At 43.2% G+C, this 16677-nt stretch overlaps 1 protein-coding gene across 1 annotated transcript in view; it reads left to right on the top strand.

Moving 5' to 3' along the window:
• The window catches only part of NCOA2 (nuclear receptor coactivator 2), a 74723-nt gene extending 58475 nt beyond the window's left edge, over nucleotides 1–16248 (top strand). Inside the window, exons 16-21 of the mRNA XM_086466062.1 lie at nucleotides 281–358; nucleotides 895–1129; nucleotides 2825–3002; nucleotides 5321–5519; nucleotides 11159–11248; nucleotides 16218–16248. Coding sequence (XP_086322188.1) covers nucleotides 281–358; nucleotides 895–1129; nucleotides 2825–3002; nucleotides 5321–5519; nucleotides 11159–11248; nucleotides 16218–16229 — 792 coding nt within the window. The 3' untranslated portion in view covers nucleotides 16230–16248. The remainder of the gene's footprint in view (nucleotides 1–280; nucleotides 359–894; nucleotides 1130–2824; nucleotides 3003–5320; nucleotides 5520–11158; nucleotides 11249–16217) is intronic.
• Nucleotides 16249–16677: the final 429 nt, after the last annotated feature.

The raw sequence follows: 16677 nt of genomic DNA, 5'->3' as shown, positions 1-16677 counted from the left end.
AGGACTTGAGCAGGAAAACTAGTCCCTGCTTGAATATGTTGTCCTGGTTTTGGGCTCCCTTGTTCTCTCTCTCTTCTGGGAAGGGAGAGCGGTTAATAGAGAGAGTCTGTCATTTGTTAGTGGCCAGCCTAGCCTCAGCCCTTGACATACGTAAAACTAGGTCCGCAAATCAACTGGTTGGGAAGTAGATGTATATACCCCTGTATATAAAATTTCCCTTTTCCTGTTTACTTCTAAAAACTTTTGAGTTTTGGTTTTGGGTTTTTTTGTCTATCTTTAGAATCGGCAGCCACTGATAAATCAGATCAGCAGTGTCTCCAATATGAATCTGTCTTTGAGACCTGGAGTGCCAACGCAGGTGAGAGAAATAGTACTTGAAAAAAAAAAAAAAATCACTTTTTCTTCTCCAGCCCCCCCCCCCGCCCCCGTTAAATACAGTAGTAATGCTGTGTGGTAAATACATACAATAAATTCTAAAGCTTGAGTACAATTAATGCAGTTTGTATGATAAGAAGTATCTTACGGTTTTATTTCTGAGAGTCTTTCCTATATTTACATGAGGTGGATGGTTGTTTACTAGAGATATAACTACTTCTTAAACAAGCTTCTCATTTCCTGAAGATCCATTTTTTTAACGAGCCACTCTATTTGCAATTATAAATTGCTGCAACATTAATCACTAGTATCATCTCAGTTACTGACTCTTGCACTGTTGGAAGTCTTTCCCAGCAGAAATATTAATAGGATTATTTTCTCCCATTTAATATTCTTGTTAGTTGTGTGGTGGGGGAAAAGAGCAGCTGGAATCTTCCAGATGACTCCAGTGGAGGTGCCTCCACTGGTCAGGTTGCCTTAGAAGGGCTTATTGATCAGTGGTGGTGGTTTTCCCTGCAGGGCCCTATCAACGCACAGATGCTGGCACAGCGGCAGCGGGAGATCCTGAGCCAGCACCTGCGGCAGCGGCAGATGCAGCAGCAGCAGCAGGTGCAGCAGCGAACGCTGATGATGCGAGGGCAGGGCTTGAGCATGACCCCCAGCATGGTGGCCGCCGGTGGCATACCAGCAACCATGAGCAATCCGCGGATCCCGCAGGCAAATGCACAGCAGTTTCCATTTCCTCCAAACTACGGTACTGGTTCCACCCCCCTGGTTCAGCATTTCAGTAGTCCTTACTCCTCCATGTTCCCCCAATGCCAGGTCCAAGCCCTGCCTCCCACAGCCCCTTGCCTAGCTCCGTGGGAATGATGGGAAACACGGAGGTTCAGGCCCCTTGGGAGTCCTTAAATGCAACATAGTGCCTTGCAGTTTCCTAGCTATAGTGCCACGTATTCTCCAAGCACTGCTCTCTTTTCGAGAAATAGCAGAAGTGCGATGTGTATGCTTGTTACATAGAGATGCAGATAAAAGTGTGTATCCACACGTGAACACATCTGTGCGTACATATTGGGTTGATGGGCTCTGAATTGTGACTGAACTAAACAAACCAATACGTACGATAGAAGTGCCAATGAAGAAAAAGATGTGAACTGAATGTTGGCGAACAGCATAGTGACCAGAAGCAAATTGTACGTATTTTTTTCTTTCATTTTGGTAATAAGATACTGCTTAAATATCACAGATACTTCCCCAAGAAGGATAATTTTTCATGTGTACATTATAATGTAAAATTAACAACTATTGAATTTAAATAATACAAATTAGTTTCAGATAAGGTATTCCCTTCCCTGTCCTTAAACCTGTGTGTAATAAGATAATACCACTTTCTTTGTATGTTTTACAAAGCTGCATACCACTTTGTTCTGGGGGTGCATGGGGCAGTTACCTCCATACAGTTATTGTTATACAACTTCGTTATAAATAGGTATTGTATAAGTTATATTACAATTATATTAAATAATGTTATGTGCAAGTTCTGCTCACATAACAAATTTAGAATTGGATGGACATAATTTGTTATCTGCTCTTACTGATCTGTTATCCTTTACACCGGTTTTAAATCATAATAGTGTTTTCCCTCCATGTATTTGTAATTGCTTTAAGAAAATGAAGAGGCATTATGCTATTCCCATTTTATGATATAGATAAAGATATGGAGAAGTTAAGTCACACAGACAGTGAATATAAGAATAGATTTCCTACCACCTTCTTACCCCAGCATTATGAGTGGCTGTTTCTGTTGAGTTTGTTTGTGATGCACTCAAACAAGACCAAAGTGACTCGGCTTAAAACAAAATTTCTGCACACAATTGGCATTTTACAATTTAAATTAGGTTTTCTTTGCTTCTAGGTAAATTTTTGATTTAAAAAAAATCATTAAATGCTTGCACAAAATGGCATTGCCTGTTTTTGCAGGGACACAGAAAGGGAGATACTGAGGTTCTAGGGACTTAAACGAAAATTATAGCCTAAATGTTAAAAGGTGGTGCCATGCAGTAAATGGGTTGTGCGTAACTTTCACCAAAATGGATTCATAGACAGAAGCAGTATGTTTTATTTATTGTTTTGAATGCAGTTTGCAGGGCAGGGAGCAGGGGTGGGGAAGTAACTTACCAGTGTTTTTGTTTTGGTCTGTAGAGGGGAGAGACCACTTGTGTAATTAGGGGACACAGGCAGCCAACATACTTACGTAAATTTTTTTTAAGGTTATCCATATAGTATTAGTTGATGATGTCTTGCTTTTAATCTAGATCCCATGTTAAGGCACGAGGTTGTAGGTTGCAGATGACATACGTAGGACTGTGTAAACACATGTCTGCAGGTATGAGCTCTTGGCCTGTTTTAACTTTGAATATGCAGTGACTAACTGCCTCGTTTTCTTCTTCAGGTATTAGTCAGCAGCCCGATCCAGGCTTCACAGGGGCCACCACTCCTCAGAGTCCACTGATGTCCCCAAGACTGGCTCATACTCAAAGCCCCATGATTCAGCAGTCTCAGGCTAATCCTGCCTATCAGTCCTCTACGGAGATGAATGGGTGGGCACAAGGGAATATGGGTGGAAACAGGTAAATCCAGAACAAAACCAAAATGGAACACACAGAGTAATGGGGTCATTTATGGTCTACACTTACTTATGGGGTTGTTTGATGTAACTGTTTGCTTCTTCGTTGTTAACCATCTATCCTAAACGAGATTTCTTTTCAATTTGGCTTGACGAGTTGGTTTAAGTTCTGTCTTCACACAAGGCAAGTGAGTGCATAGCTAAAAGACCTGCATCCACACAATGCACTGCTTTGTCTGTGATAACCGATACACACTATGTGCCCTTAAGAAGCACCTCTGCTGCACAGTGAGCTCCAGCCCCTAACATTTGTGTGGATGCATTTCTTCTGCATACGATTTTCACGTTGTGCTCCCACGCTGCTTTCCACATGGCTGGATCAGCTGAGCCGGAGCCTATGCGTTCCCTGCTGCTCTGGAATTGCAGTGACTGGATATCATCTCCTGCTTTAAACGCTGGAGTGCAACCAGGTTCAGTCCATTAGTGCTTGCACATGCTGGGGATCAGCATATAACTGTCATTCTCTGAGAGCATTGTAGCATGCCTCATGCATGCAGTCACCTTTGCAGTTGAGGCCCCTGCCCCAGTCAGTATAGCTCTGATAATCAGTCTGTCCACATTGAATGAGCTGGCTGTTGAACGCTATCAGTAGGCAGCAACGAGCTTCCAGATGGCAATGATCTCTGCTTTTTAGTGGCAGACAGGAAGAGCTATCAGGTTGGTGTACAGCCTGTATCACTTGACACTGGGGTGCCCACAGTTGTCCCTAGTACAGCGCTTTTGTCATCCTGAAGTTCTCAGGCTGCTCTTACTATCCCAGCCCAGCAATAGATTTTTTTCCCATTGGTTGACGAAGATTTAATAAGCCCGAAACACCAGTATTTCAGTGATGAGGCTGATGCAAGTAAAGTTCCCCATAAAGCAACTGATTTAACTGTTATCCTCATCCTTGTCTGTGCCTCTTCCTCACTGTCTTCCTGAAGCATCTGCAGGAGGCAGAGCTACCCCTGTCGTGGCTTCTGCTGAAACAGCAGCAGGGGCAGCTCGATAAGACTGATGGTTGGCTTGCTAAACTGCAGCTCTACAGCAGAGACATGTCAAATGTGTTTACACAAGCCACTGAGTATTCACAATGATCTGTAGTGTACTGTTTCAGCCATCCAGATAACAACTTAAAAACGGGGTTAGGTGGCCTGAAAAGACATGGAATTGGAAGGAAGAGAATGGTGGGATTTTCTGAGTTTGGTCCTGTGCCCAGAATGCCGCTGTGCTCCACCAAGTCTCACAGTGCGCAGCGATAGCCTAATGGAGCACCCAAGTGCAAGGTTGACCGTTAACCCTGAAAGATTTCCTCAGCTGTGGGAGTAGTGCTTCACAGGGAAGTAGAAGTCAGCCATTGATACAGAGGTAGTTACTGCATGCCGTCTGACCAACAGCAGCCCTTCCACGGTATTTCAGGCTAATGCAGGCCCTCTTAACAGACTACATACATTGTCTGTAATAATTCTTTTATTGACTGTTGGATTATGCTCAAAAAGAGAAAAGACTGATGTGTAAAGAGTGAGGTGCATTTTAAGAAACGTAAAAAAGGTCTCTCATATGACTTCAGACATAATGGGAAGGAAGATCCTATCCAGAAAGCACTTGACTTTGAATAAAATCTGGGATGAGATCTTCTATAGTTACTCCTCCTTAAATTATTCTGAAATGGCCTTAAATGAATATAGGGGGTAATTGTCTTAGACTTTATGTTCTTTCTTAAAGTGCCACATTTACAAAACCTGATGCTAAGATTTAGTAAATAAATTTCTGCACAATTGCATGTCTATATTTGTGAGCCCACTTGCCATAATTATATGTGCAAATCTGGTATTCATATGTGCAAATAGCCTCTTTTGCAAAAAGCAAGCTTATCAGACCAGATCCAATTTCAGCTCAACAGTCCTGTGCTATGCTAACACTGGAGGGAGAAAAAGGTGTTTTCCTTTCCCTCCAAAAATTACTTTCCCAAACGTATTTAAAATATGTACACAGCCCATTTAGACAGCTAATTGGCTGTTACTGCACACGCATAACAGATTTGTACTCTGCCATAGTTCCACACGCCAAAGGCATGCATTTTTGTGCACAGACATGGGACCTTAAATTTTGTAAATGTATTCCTTAGACATGAATGTAGCTGAAAACTAGTTTTTCCTTTGAAGTTGGAATAAACGACAGTATATTCAAATTCTAGCTTAAGATATATTAAAAAGAGAGTAGTTTCTTAGTGGCTTCAGCATTCTAAGTCTGACACATTGCTTTTTCCATTCCTTGCTGTAGCATGTTTTCACAACAGTCCCCACCACATTTTGGGCAGCAAGCAAGCACCAGCATGTACAATAATAACATGAACATCAGTGTATCCATGGCAACCAACACAAGTGGTATGAACAACATGAACCAGATGACAGGGCAGATCAGCATGACCTCAGCGACCTCTGTGCCTACATCAGGGTTGTCCTCCATGGGTCCTGAGCAGGTGAGAGAATTTAAGGACATGAGATGACAGCTAGAGGATTTGCTTTGACTTTCAGTAGTTTTTCAGGACTGCTGTGTTAGGCTGTAACTGCTGTAAGCCATTTACGTTTCTTTTTACAACAAATTTTCTTGAGAAATGATGGTGTCAAAAAGGCTTTGTTTTTAGCTCTGCACTCAGATAACCAAGGTGACCAATGAGGTAGAGAGCACTTTTTGCATCTAAATTTCCCATTTTGACCTAGCACCATTGTAGCTAGCATGTGTAGTTGCTCCTGGACTTCCGTGGAAAGTGCATGCTGATCTAGCTCCTGTTTGCAGTAGGTAAGTTTCCATAGCACAGTTGCAGGTCACCAGTGTCCTTGCTAATTTTCTCAGCAGTGGATGCTAGGACTGAATGGGACTGCCTGGGAACAGGCAGCTGTTTCCCAGAGATAAGAGTGAAAGACGCTGGCGTGGGCAGTGTGTGGAAGATGCTTCTAATGCCACTGTGTTTGTAGTACCAGACAATAGGCAGTCAGCTTCAAGAACTATCAGTCTGATACGTTCACGAGCACAAAATCCACACTTTTTGTCAGGTGGTGTGTATAAAATAGGGTGCTGAATCAATAGGTAAGTAACCTGTCCTTTTCTGCTGAGAGGAGGTTCACACACTCGGTTTTGAGACTGCTACTTAGGGGATCTGAAATAAGGAAAATAACATTTCTGTTTGTTGACCTGCAATTAAACTCACACAGTGTAAGTATTTGACAAACAAGTCCTCTTAATTAACAGATTCAAATGTTTGTTTCAGAGCTGAACTCCCATTTGTTCAAAACACAGACTGGAAATTATGGCCTTTTCTTAGAAATATTGGCAGGAAAGTACCTTTTGTGTCTTCAGGCAGTATCTCCTGCTATGGTGGCTCATATCATAAACCTCTTTTCTGAAACCATCATGATCCAGTTTAAAGCTGCTTATATTATTGGCTTGTTAATGTATGTCCATTTTCCAGCCTAAATTTGACAACAGAGTATTTACTTTTCCAATATTGTCCTTTAGCTTAAATGGCTCTTTTCTTTTCTTGTATTTTAGAAAGAGACATTCTATCAACATGAATTTTATTCTTGTTGTTCCAAAATTGTTGGATTGTTCTGGTTTGGGTTTCTTGGGGTTTTTCTTGTAAGTTAAGCCACAGTGTTTCAGTGTGGTCTTGTAGGCTTTAAATTCCCTTTCCTTTTCTGCACCTGTTCTAGTTTGAATCAGTATTTCCTAAGCACCAGAGATATGTGTGTAACATTAGTTCTTCCCCATTTCTCTTGGAATACTCTGACAGATACAGCCCCAGATCACATTTGTCTTTTACAGCTGCCACATACTGGTGACCTGAAGTAATTTTGATACTCCCAAATCTGTCACCTTCTCTGATACTCCCAGTTGCTAAGCCAAATTATTGCGGACTTTTTTATTAGTAGTAGTTCCCGAGTGCATACTGTTGCACACATTTAATGTAGTAAAACAACAGTAAAACCAAAAAAGCAAAGAGTGGGGATTTGAAGCTGACAGCCCAGTCTGATTTCTCAGCATGCCCATGCTACATCATTTTCCCCAGGATCCTGAATTGAGAAACACGCATTATAGGATGAGGTCTGGGTTTGTTTCAAAGATTTCCATGCAGACTACAGTTTCCACTGGCACAGTTGTCACACTGCTTTTCCTTCCTGTTAGACTACAAGATCCTGTTTCAAGATAGCATTTATCTAACTTCCAGTAAGCTGCACAGGCTGAGGTTCTTTATTCATTTCAGCATTTGTTTTTCGGCCCCTCAGTCCCTGTCGTGGATCTACATTAAACTCCATTGTTGTAACCTTCTAGAAGTATGAACGGAGTAACCGGAGACGCTGATTTAACAGTGACTGCACTAAAGCTGTGTAGAGTCCAGTTCTGCTCGTAATTTCTCTTTCAGTCCAGGGGTTGCCTTGACCCTGTTGGTGACAATGTCACACTGGAGAGCACATGCTGAAACCTTTACAGTGATCCCCAAATCCTCCTCAGCACATTCTACATTGATGAAACCTGCATCCTTTGTTCCCAAATTTATTGCCTGCCTTTTGTCTCCATCACATTGCATTTCTTAGATTGAGTCTGGCTGACTAAAGTGCTGTGGCTCATTCTGTAGCAGTGACCTGGTTTCCTCCTGATTTACCACCCCAGCCCTGTGTCACCTGCAAGCAAAGGTTTTGTGTTTCATCTAGGTCAGAGGTGGCCAGCTCACAGCTGAGGGGCCACTGCTGGGCCACAAGACAGCACTTTTTAGTCCTCAGGAATGTTTGCGGTCCTACTTCACACTGTCTTTTCTGAGACATGAATAAATAAAAATTTGTATTTGAATGCTAAAATTGATTTTTTTTTTCTGTTTTCAGGGCCTAGTGTTGTACAGTTTGGCACCTTTATTTAGCCATTGACCTAGGTTGTGCTGAACTTTTTCTTGTAACTGGTGGCTTTCAAAATGACTGCATCAGAATTACTGTTGCCACTTCATTCATTCTTTTGGCATTTTCACTACTGTGCATTAAAAACTTATTGTTAAACTCATCTGGGTTTTTTAATACACCTACACTTTTACTTACTTATTCAATGCCATTTTTTGTTCCGCAACATAATTTTATCTTTACATGCTTATCTCTTTCTGGCCACAGTGAGTAACAGTGGTTACATTACAACTGTGTTCCAGCTGTTGAAAACAACACTTCACATGGTATTGGATGGGTTTGGAAGTAATAGGTATTAACCTGTTAGTAAACAGCTATGCCTGGGCTTATTTACCCAGTGAGAAGCAGATATGTTACCTTTGGTACCAAACAGGTTGGTTTGGTTCAGTCCCCTGTCTCTTTGTGGCATTATACTGTATCATACAGACATAGCCAGAGCTCAGAAATAGTAAGTTTGGTGTTTATCTCCCCTTACTGGTGTATCTCCAACTTCTCTTGTTTACTACCTAGGCTCCTAGCATCACCGAGTAAAAAATGAAGATTATCCTCAAAATGGGCTTGCTATTTATGATGCTTAGAGACTCTTTTATGTACTTGAGGGATCAGACCTTGTCTCGTTACCATCTTCTCTCTTATAATTACATTAAAGCTCTTCAGGCTGCTTTTACTAGTGTGTCTTGTAGAGGAGGCTGCTGCCAGGAGTGCTGACATGGCAGCTGCCAGGTCTGCAGGTTCCTTCTGTCCACAACAGCTTTCACAGGCACTGAGAAAGTCTAAACCTTCCCAGTGTCGCACCATTCATACAACTTACTGTGTCCTTGTCCTCATGTTCTTCTTTGCACAACAGACTGTTGTTTGTGCCTGTTCCTTATTTTGCATCATGGATCCATGTTATGTACTGAGCTATCGGAGAAGCCATTTGAAACCGACGCAAGAGAAGAGGCTTTTCAGGATCTGAAATAAACCCCTATCTAGATGTCTACTCAGAGTAGGTGTTTGTTAATCTGCTCAAGGCAGTACTCCACAGGCCAACATTATCATAACATCTACAAGGTGTTATCCTGAAACAGTATTTTGATTTTGTTCAGCATTCTGGCTGAAAGGAGCTCTGGAGTGTAGGAAACTTTTCTTATTAGACAACTTATATATAATTCTGCTTTATTAGCAGAGGCATGTATTGATGTGCTTCATTGTAAAGGAATTGTAAGACATCATCTGTCTTGTTTTAGTCAGATTTCATATCTGATAACACCACTTGACCTGTCTTCAGAAAGTGATAAAACCCCTTCCATTTCTTGGTCCTTCTCCACGCTTTTCTGATTGAATTGTTATTGTAGTCAGAAAAATTGACGTGTGAGTGTGGGGCATTTTGTTTCAAGGACTGCTGAAGCAAATGTATTCATGTAACAAAATGGTAGATTTTTTTTTTTGTATCCAATACCATGGCAGTCAGGATTCTTGCATCCTCACTAGCAAAGAGATTCTGTAATAGGAAATTCACTGATGCTTTTGCTGCTTTTGTGGCGTGCAGCCTGGAACCATCTTCCTTTTCCATACCTGTCCTAACTGCCATGATACAAATCACACAGTCATCCTTTTGTTCCAAAATGGCTGCTGATTCAGTATACAATTTTTTTTATTTCCGCTTTTTATTTTTTCCTTTGCCTGCTGAACAAAGAGAAAAGGCATTTGTGCCTGTGCATTCTGATGAACATTGATCAATAGCAGAAAACACTTTCCAAACGTGGATTCTGTGGCTTAGTCAAATGCATGTAGATAAAGCTGCAAAGCTGTCTACTTTCTTTCTTTCCAAACAAAACAGTGTCATTCTCTTCTGATCTAAATTTTCACATTCAGGTTTAAAAGTCTGCATGTTTGTATTAAGAAGCAGAAAGCATCACTAGGAGTGCAGCACTTTAAACAATCAGTTTCTTCAGAACTGAAATTCCTGTAGCAAAAACATGTTAAGTTTTTAACCTTTCCTATTAACTGAGGTCTTGTGTGGCAGCATTTGAAGCCACCTCTTTAGATGGTTGCGTGTGATTGCATTTAGCTTTGCGATACTTGGCAAAATTGGTGAATAGCAACAGAAACAACAGTCGGGAGGACCTGAAACGAGAAGACTTTAGTGTGGTAAATTTAAGACAGTCTTCCCCCCTTGCTGCAGCAGGTTGCTGTAGCTGGAGTGAGGTAGTGCAGTGGCAGAATCTCCTCTTCTTGACAACACGAGTCTCTAAACGGGCAGGTGACACCAAAAACATTTTTTTCCTTCTGGCGAAATCTGGAGGGGCTTATCTTCACTATTATCACACCCATCTGGTCTGAGGGAAGTAACAGAGAGAACCAAGCCCACAAAGACTCCCTAGAAAGAGGTTTCTTTCCCTGGAAAACCTCTAAGGAAAGCTGGATTTTCTAATACTTCAGAACCTTGCTGAAGGGCTGTGTTTTGTATTTTATACCAGTTCCTACACAGTGAGATTAATCCTTTGATTAAGAAAGCAGTGCTGTAAATTTGGCAAGCCACTCTTTCCACATAACTAAGCATGACGGACCCTTTGGTTGTGCAGAAACACACAGCTTCAATACTTTCCCGTGGCTCCGTTCAGAAAATTGTTGAGACTGTCCCTTTAGGAAAGCATGCCAGTGCATGTTTTCCTGTTTAATGCTGTCTTCCCCCCGTTGCCCATTGCTTACAAGCAGGAGAATAAGTGTCATTAAAATCAAGTCAATAATTGGTGTAATTCAGCCTACGTGTTACCTCATCAGGCTTTGAAAAAATGATGTTGTGGTTTGCAAGCAGAAAAGCCATGTGTTATTAAGGTTAGGAAAGTAGTTACATGTTTCTGCTTTCAGGACTTCTGTAGCAGGCATGTCATCTTCAAAGAATACTGACCTAATTTATGGAGCCTGCTTTGTAAAACATGCACAAGGGTCATAGTATCAGGAATGAAATCTTTGTTGTTGACTGTGAAGCAGAATAATATGAGTCAAACACATGCTGTGCAAGAAGGGTGCTGAGCTATGGAGTCACTTCCCTGATTCCAGCATCATCTCAGAAGTGGATGTTGGTATATGCAAGTAGCACAGTGGTTTGTAATGCTGCTTTTTAATTCCCAGACCTCTTCACAATGTGTTTTTAAATTCATTCTCCTTAATATCTCATTACCAATAGGTTAATGATCCTGCTATGAGGGGAGGCAATCTTTTTCCAAACCAGCTGCCTGGAATGGATATGATAAAGCAGGATGGAGATGCAACACGGGTAAGAAATGGCATGCATAGGGCATATGGAGGGAACAGAACTGTGAACATACTGTGGTCTGGAATGCACACAGTATCTTTTAACTTACAAAGTTAAAAGTACCCAGGGTAATAGTAATTGGGGTTTTTCACACTTTTTTTTTTTTTTAATTCTGCTTTTGGTGACTTCTGTATTAAGTTCTTTGTTTAGATCCCACTAGAGTTACTGGATAATCCAGAAAGCATTTACACTAACAAGATACAGTACACGGCTGAATTAACAAAGGGTCACGTTCAGCAGACGTGCGCATGGTTGTGTTTGCTTTCCACAGAGCACTGACAGGACCATTTGCTGCTGGTGGGAGAGCCTCCCTGTTGTTTTGTCTCTGCACTGCTGGACGCTTAACCCGTTTCACGTTTCACCCTGCCCAAGCGTGCTTCCACCCCTCGTTGCGTTGCACCGAGGGAGAAAACCTCGTGAATTATTTTCATTATTACCGCTTTCCATGCGGTGCCGCTTCTGAGCAGAGCGGTAGAAGTGAACGGGTTTGCACACAAGTTCCCCCCTGGCAGGGCTGCGAGCGGTCGGTAGCTCGGCTCAGCCGGTCTGGTTGCAGAGGGTGGCGCACCTCAGGGCGGCCGTGGCGTGGCCTTTGGCGCGCAAGTGACGTGCCCCTCCCCGGCGGAAGGGGCTTTCATGGAAATAATCCTCATTTAAAGCAAGGTGGTGACAACAACCCGGGTGCTTCGAGACCTGACGTGATTAGACACGTCACACACCCCCACCCCCACCCCCCCGCCGTGCGGCCCAGCGGGTCCCCGCGCACGCCGTATGACGTCCCTCCGGGGGGGCGGGGCCGGGGCCCGCGCGGCGCGGCCGGCAGGCGCCATCTAGCGGCTGGTGGGGCCGCCCCGCCCCGGCTGCCCCCTCCCGAGGGCCGGGCTGCGGCGGGGTCATTTTCCTGTTTTACTGAGCCCGATAGCGAAATGTAAAGTTTTCTACTGTTAAAGAAACGGGAATTACAGAGGAAATTTTTAAAAAATGACTGAAAATATATCAAGATTAATGAAATTAGGAATGTGAAAGTACTGAGAAATAGTAACTGTACGTGTATTTTATGGTATCCCTCTTTTTCTTTGCACACATACGTGCTTAAAACTTCCCGGATGCCGATTCTTTTCACACGTTCCTGGTTCACATGAAAAGCCAAGCTCCGGTCCCCAGGCATGGAGGGTCTGTGCGTAGAGGGAGGCTTGTCTGCAGCCATCCTGCGGTCACTTGGGTGGTTACTCCTGGGAACTCACCCTTTAGCCTGGAGAGGAGAAGACTGAGAGGGGACCTTATCAACGCTTATAAATATCGAAAGGGTGGGTGTCAAGAGGATGGGGCCAGGCTCTTCTCAGTGGTGCCCAGTGACAGGACAAGGGGTAACGGGCACAAACTGGAGCACAGGAAGTTCTGCCTCAACATGAGGAAAAACGTCTTTACTGTTAAGGATGGCAGAGCACTGGAACAGGCTGCCCAGGGAGGTTGTGGAGTCTCCTTCCCTGGAGATATTCAAAGGCTGCCTGGACTCAGTCTTGTGCAACCTGCTCCAGGTGAACCTGCTTTAGCAGCAGGGTTGGACTAGGTGATCTTCAGAGGTGCCTTCCAGCCCCTACCGTTCTGTGATTCTATTAACGAAAATATGCAATATGTGCTGCGTTAGAGGAGGAAGAGAGAGTGGAAGTGATGGGAAAGGTCCGGAGATGTGCAAGCGAGGGTGGAGAGCGGTCAGGGGAGAGGGTGCAGGTGGAAGGAAAGGAGTGGCAGGACTTTGGACAGGGAATCTGAGGGGTTTAAAATTAAAATAACGGGGTGGGTGTTGAGACAAGGAGACGGATGGTGGCCATGCATGAGAGCAGTTTTGTCCCACCTGTGGAAAAGGAACTTCTTAAACCCCTTAGGTTATTCTGTAAGGGTAAATAGGACTGCGCTTTGTGATTTTACTGTCATTCTACTGATGTACTTGTGACTGTCGAGGAAAATTGAGATAGTTCATATGTGCTATAAATGCCTTTTACTGAGCTTTGAACTGTAACAGAGGTAAAGTAGCTACTATTTTCATGTATCTGTGCTATCAGCTACTCCTATGTAACTTTTCTTTTAAAGCATAAGTTGTGTAATGAGAAAGATGAGGAGAGGATGAATGTGTTTCACCCCTGGGCAGTTGTGGCTGTGTTTTGTAAAATTGATCTCAACAACAGTGCATTTACAAGGATCAGTTCTGTTTAGGGTTGAGTAACCAAGAAATAACACGCTGTTGCTGAAATCTGTACAACTATGGATACCAAATCTCTACATTTATTGTTTTAATTTGTTTGCTTAATACTGTTTCACTTTGACATGTTTCACTTTTTGACATATTAAGGATAAAACTTCTTCAGCTTAAGACTTGCAAGGATGATACTAATGTTTAACAGAGAAGCTGGCCGGCAGGTCGAGCGAGGTGATTCTCCACCTCTGCTCCACTCCAGTGAGACCTCACCTGCTGTGCTGTGTTCAGCTCTGGGGCACCCAGCACAATACACACAGACCTGCTCAAGGGGGTCCAGAGGAGGCCATGAAGATGATCAGGGGCTGAACACCTCCCCTATGAGGACAGGCTGAGAGAGTTTGAGTTGTTCAGCCTGGAGAAAAGAAGACTCTGGGGAGACCTTATAGTGGCCTTCCAGTGCTTAAAGGGGGCTACAGGAAAGGTGCGGAGGGACTCTTGATCAGGGAGTGTGGTGATATGATGAGGGGTAACAGTTTCAAACTGAAAGAGGGGAGATTTAGATGAGATATTAGGAAGAAATTCTTCACTGTGAGGGTGATGAGACACTGGCACAGGTTGCCCAGAGAGGCTGTGGCTGCCCCTCCCTGTCAGTGTTCAAGGCCAGGCTGGATGGGGCTTGGAGCAACCTGATCTAGTGGAAGGTGTCCCTGCCCATGGGAGGGGCGTGGGAACTAGGTGTCTTTAAGGTCCTTTCCAGCCCAAATCAGCCAATGAGTCTATGATTCTATAAGCTAACTAGAGGACAGAGAATTTTCTATATCTTTCAAGGCACAAAGTACCCTTCATTTGTAGAGATGAAAACAGTTGCATCTGGAACAGTTTAATATATTATTTTGCCATTATTGGAACAAATTTATATTAACTAATTTCACATGGTAAAAGAAGGTTTTGAACCTGCTCCTGTTTAAAAGTAAATGTCTGAAGAATACTGTTTGTGGCTGAGGTTTTTGAGGGACGTCCACTTTCACTTCATACAGTATAGCAGGAGTCTTGGAGTCAATTATCTTTGGGGTTTTCAGATTACTTCTCTACTCCGAAGTTGCGTACATCAGCTATGGAAGTTATTCTGAGCAAATTTTCCCACATGCATTGTCAGCCTGGAGATAATAATTTGACATATTTCTTTGTTCTGTTCGGTTTGGTTATATCTAAAGGAAAAGGGTGGAGAAATGTTTTTCTACAGGTACGCTTGCGCCTTCTTTGTCTTATCCCCTCCTTTATGTGTTATCACCCTGTGACTCAAATCTTTCTTAAATTATTAAAAAAAAACTTTTGCAGTGTGAATTTTTTTCAAGTCACTGGTAGAGTGGAAGCATTTATTTAGCATCTCTATACTGTTTGCTAAATGTCTGCTCTGAAAATATGGACATCTTTGGATTTTCACTCCTGTTCCACACTTTATGGTCACAGAGCACTAACAGGGTCCCTGAGCTGCCTCTCAACATGTTAGGAAGAGGAGCCAAAGTTTAGCTTGTCCATGTTTGTCAGGGCATGACTGATATGAGCGTGAGGTGTACATCCTGTGATGAAGCAAGGAGGAGCAGGACTCAGTGTGGGCCTCTGGACTGTGCTCATGTCTGGTTGCCCCAAAGACCTCCAGCTGCACCAGCTGGGCTGGGAATAGCAGAGGTGCGAGCCATAGGACATTGCTTTCCTGAATTGCAGGGTAGTTCCTGTCACCGACTTTATTTGACACTAGAGAAATGTTTCGATGCCATGTGTGATGGCAGAGGAAAGTGTGGTAAAGTCCAAAGCATGGTGTAGACAGCTTCCAGGAGGCAACCTAGCAGCACGCACATGGACCGGTGAGAAAGCTGCTGACTGCCAGCACTGTCCCTGAGCAAACGGGGCCTTCCTTGCCCCTGGCTGCAAGCAAAGAACCACTCTGCTGACAGAGCCACAGGATACGAGTGAAAAGCAACCCCAGGGGAGGAGAAAACTGGGCTTTGGCTGGACTGGCTCTCTGACTTGACCACAGCGCCCCATGGGAGCAGGACTTTGTGAGGGGAGGAAGGCAGAGAGGCACAGATTGCAGCTGCTGGAAGGGATGGTCTTAAAACAACTGTGAAAACCACATCCTGATGTTTTTTTTAAATAAGAAAGTACAAGATAAACAACTTGACTGAAAGCAGTTTGTATTCTATTTGTGTAAAGGCATTGCAAGGGTAGTAACTATGATGTAAGAGAACATCTCTAGGAATCAGTAGTTTTTATTCCCTTTTTTGTTACAATTCTTAGAGGGGAAAGTGAACCAAGGCAGTTGTTTCCTTTGAGGGTAACAGCAGTAACACAGGGAGATTTTGCACATACTCCAAGTATGATACTTCTCCTAAACCATATTGCTGTGCCTTTAGCTGGAGTCCACAATAGGCAATGATCCCGAGTCGTTATAACGTCTGTGATAATTGAAATGGATTAAGGACCTAAGAATGCAGTGAAATTAACCCCCCACTGATATCACTGGAATTAAATCACAAGTCAATTGTCTCAGTGTACACAAAGAAAAGTCTAGCTTTATAAATTTAAATTAATTTTCAGGTTTAAAATAATGCAGCAATGTGCGATCGATGACGGATGCTGCAGTCCAGCATCCAGCTCTCATTCACCTATCCATCTTCGCTGTCGCAGAAGGAAGAATTCATTTGTTTTTCTTCAATTTCTCTTTTTTTGCAGAAATATTGCTGACCCTGGGTGTGGTTCGGTTGCTTCTTTCTTCAGCTGACTGGGCTTATGGCCCCAAATCCTTACCGATTTGAAGAGCTGCGTCTGTTTGTGGTGACTCAGCTGAGCTGCCAGCGCCGGTGGCAGCTGCAGACAGGACTCAGCCCTGCCTTCCCGAAGGGAGCTGGGCAGTTGTTGCCGAAGAGCAGCCTCTTCTTTGACAGTCTGAAGCTAGCGTACAGACAGTCGCTCAGTCTGTTCACTGCATTCACCTTAGTGCAACTTAGATCTCTCCTGCGAAGTAAATGTTGACAGGCAATTTTCATAAACCATGTCAGATTGAATGTATTTAAATGTATGTATTTAAGGAAAAACAACCATGCTCTCGTTCTGTTTCTGTTTAGTTCTAGACCTTGGGGTTTTTTTGCTTTGTTTTCCCTGGCTTACTCAGTCTGGTGCAAAGGATTCAGTT

This window comes from Leptosomus discolor, chromosome 5 (assembly GCF_034619465.1).
Source record: "Leptosomus discolor isolate bLepDis1 chromosome 5, bLepDis1.hap2, whole genome shotgun sequence".
In the NCBI taxonomy this organism is placed as follows: Eukaryota; Metazoa; Chordata; class Aves; order Leptosomiformes; family Leptosomidae; genus Leptosomus; species Leptosomus discolor.
Note: the sequence above shows the minus strand (reverse complement) of the source record. Positions and strands in the feature narration are given on the sequence as shown.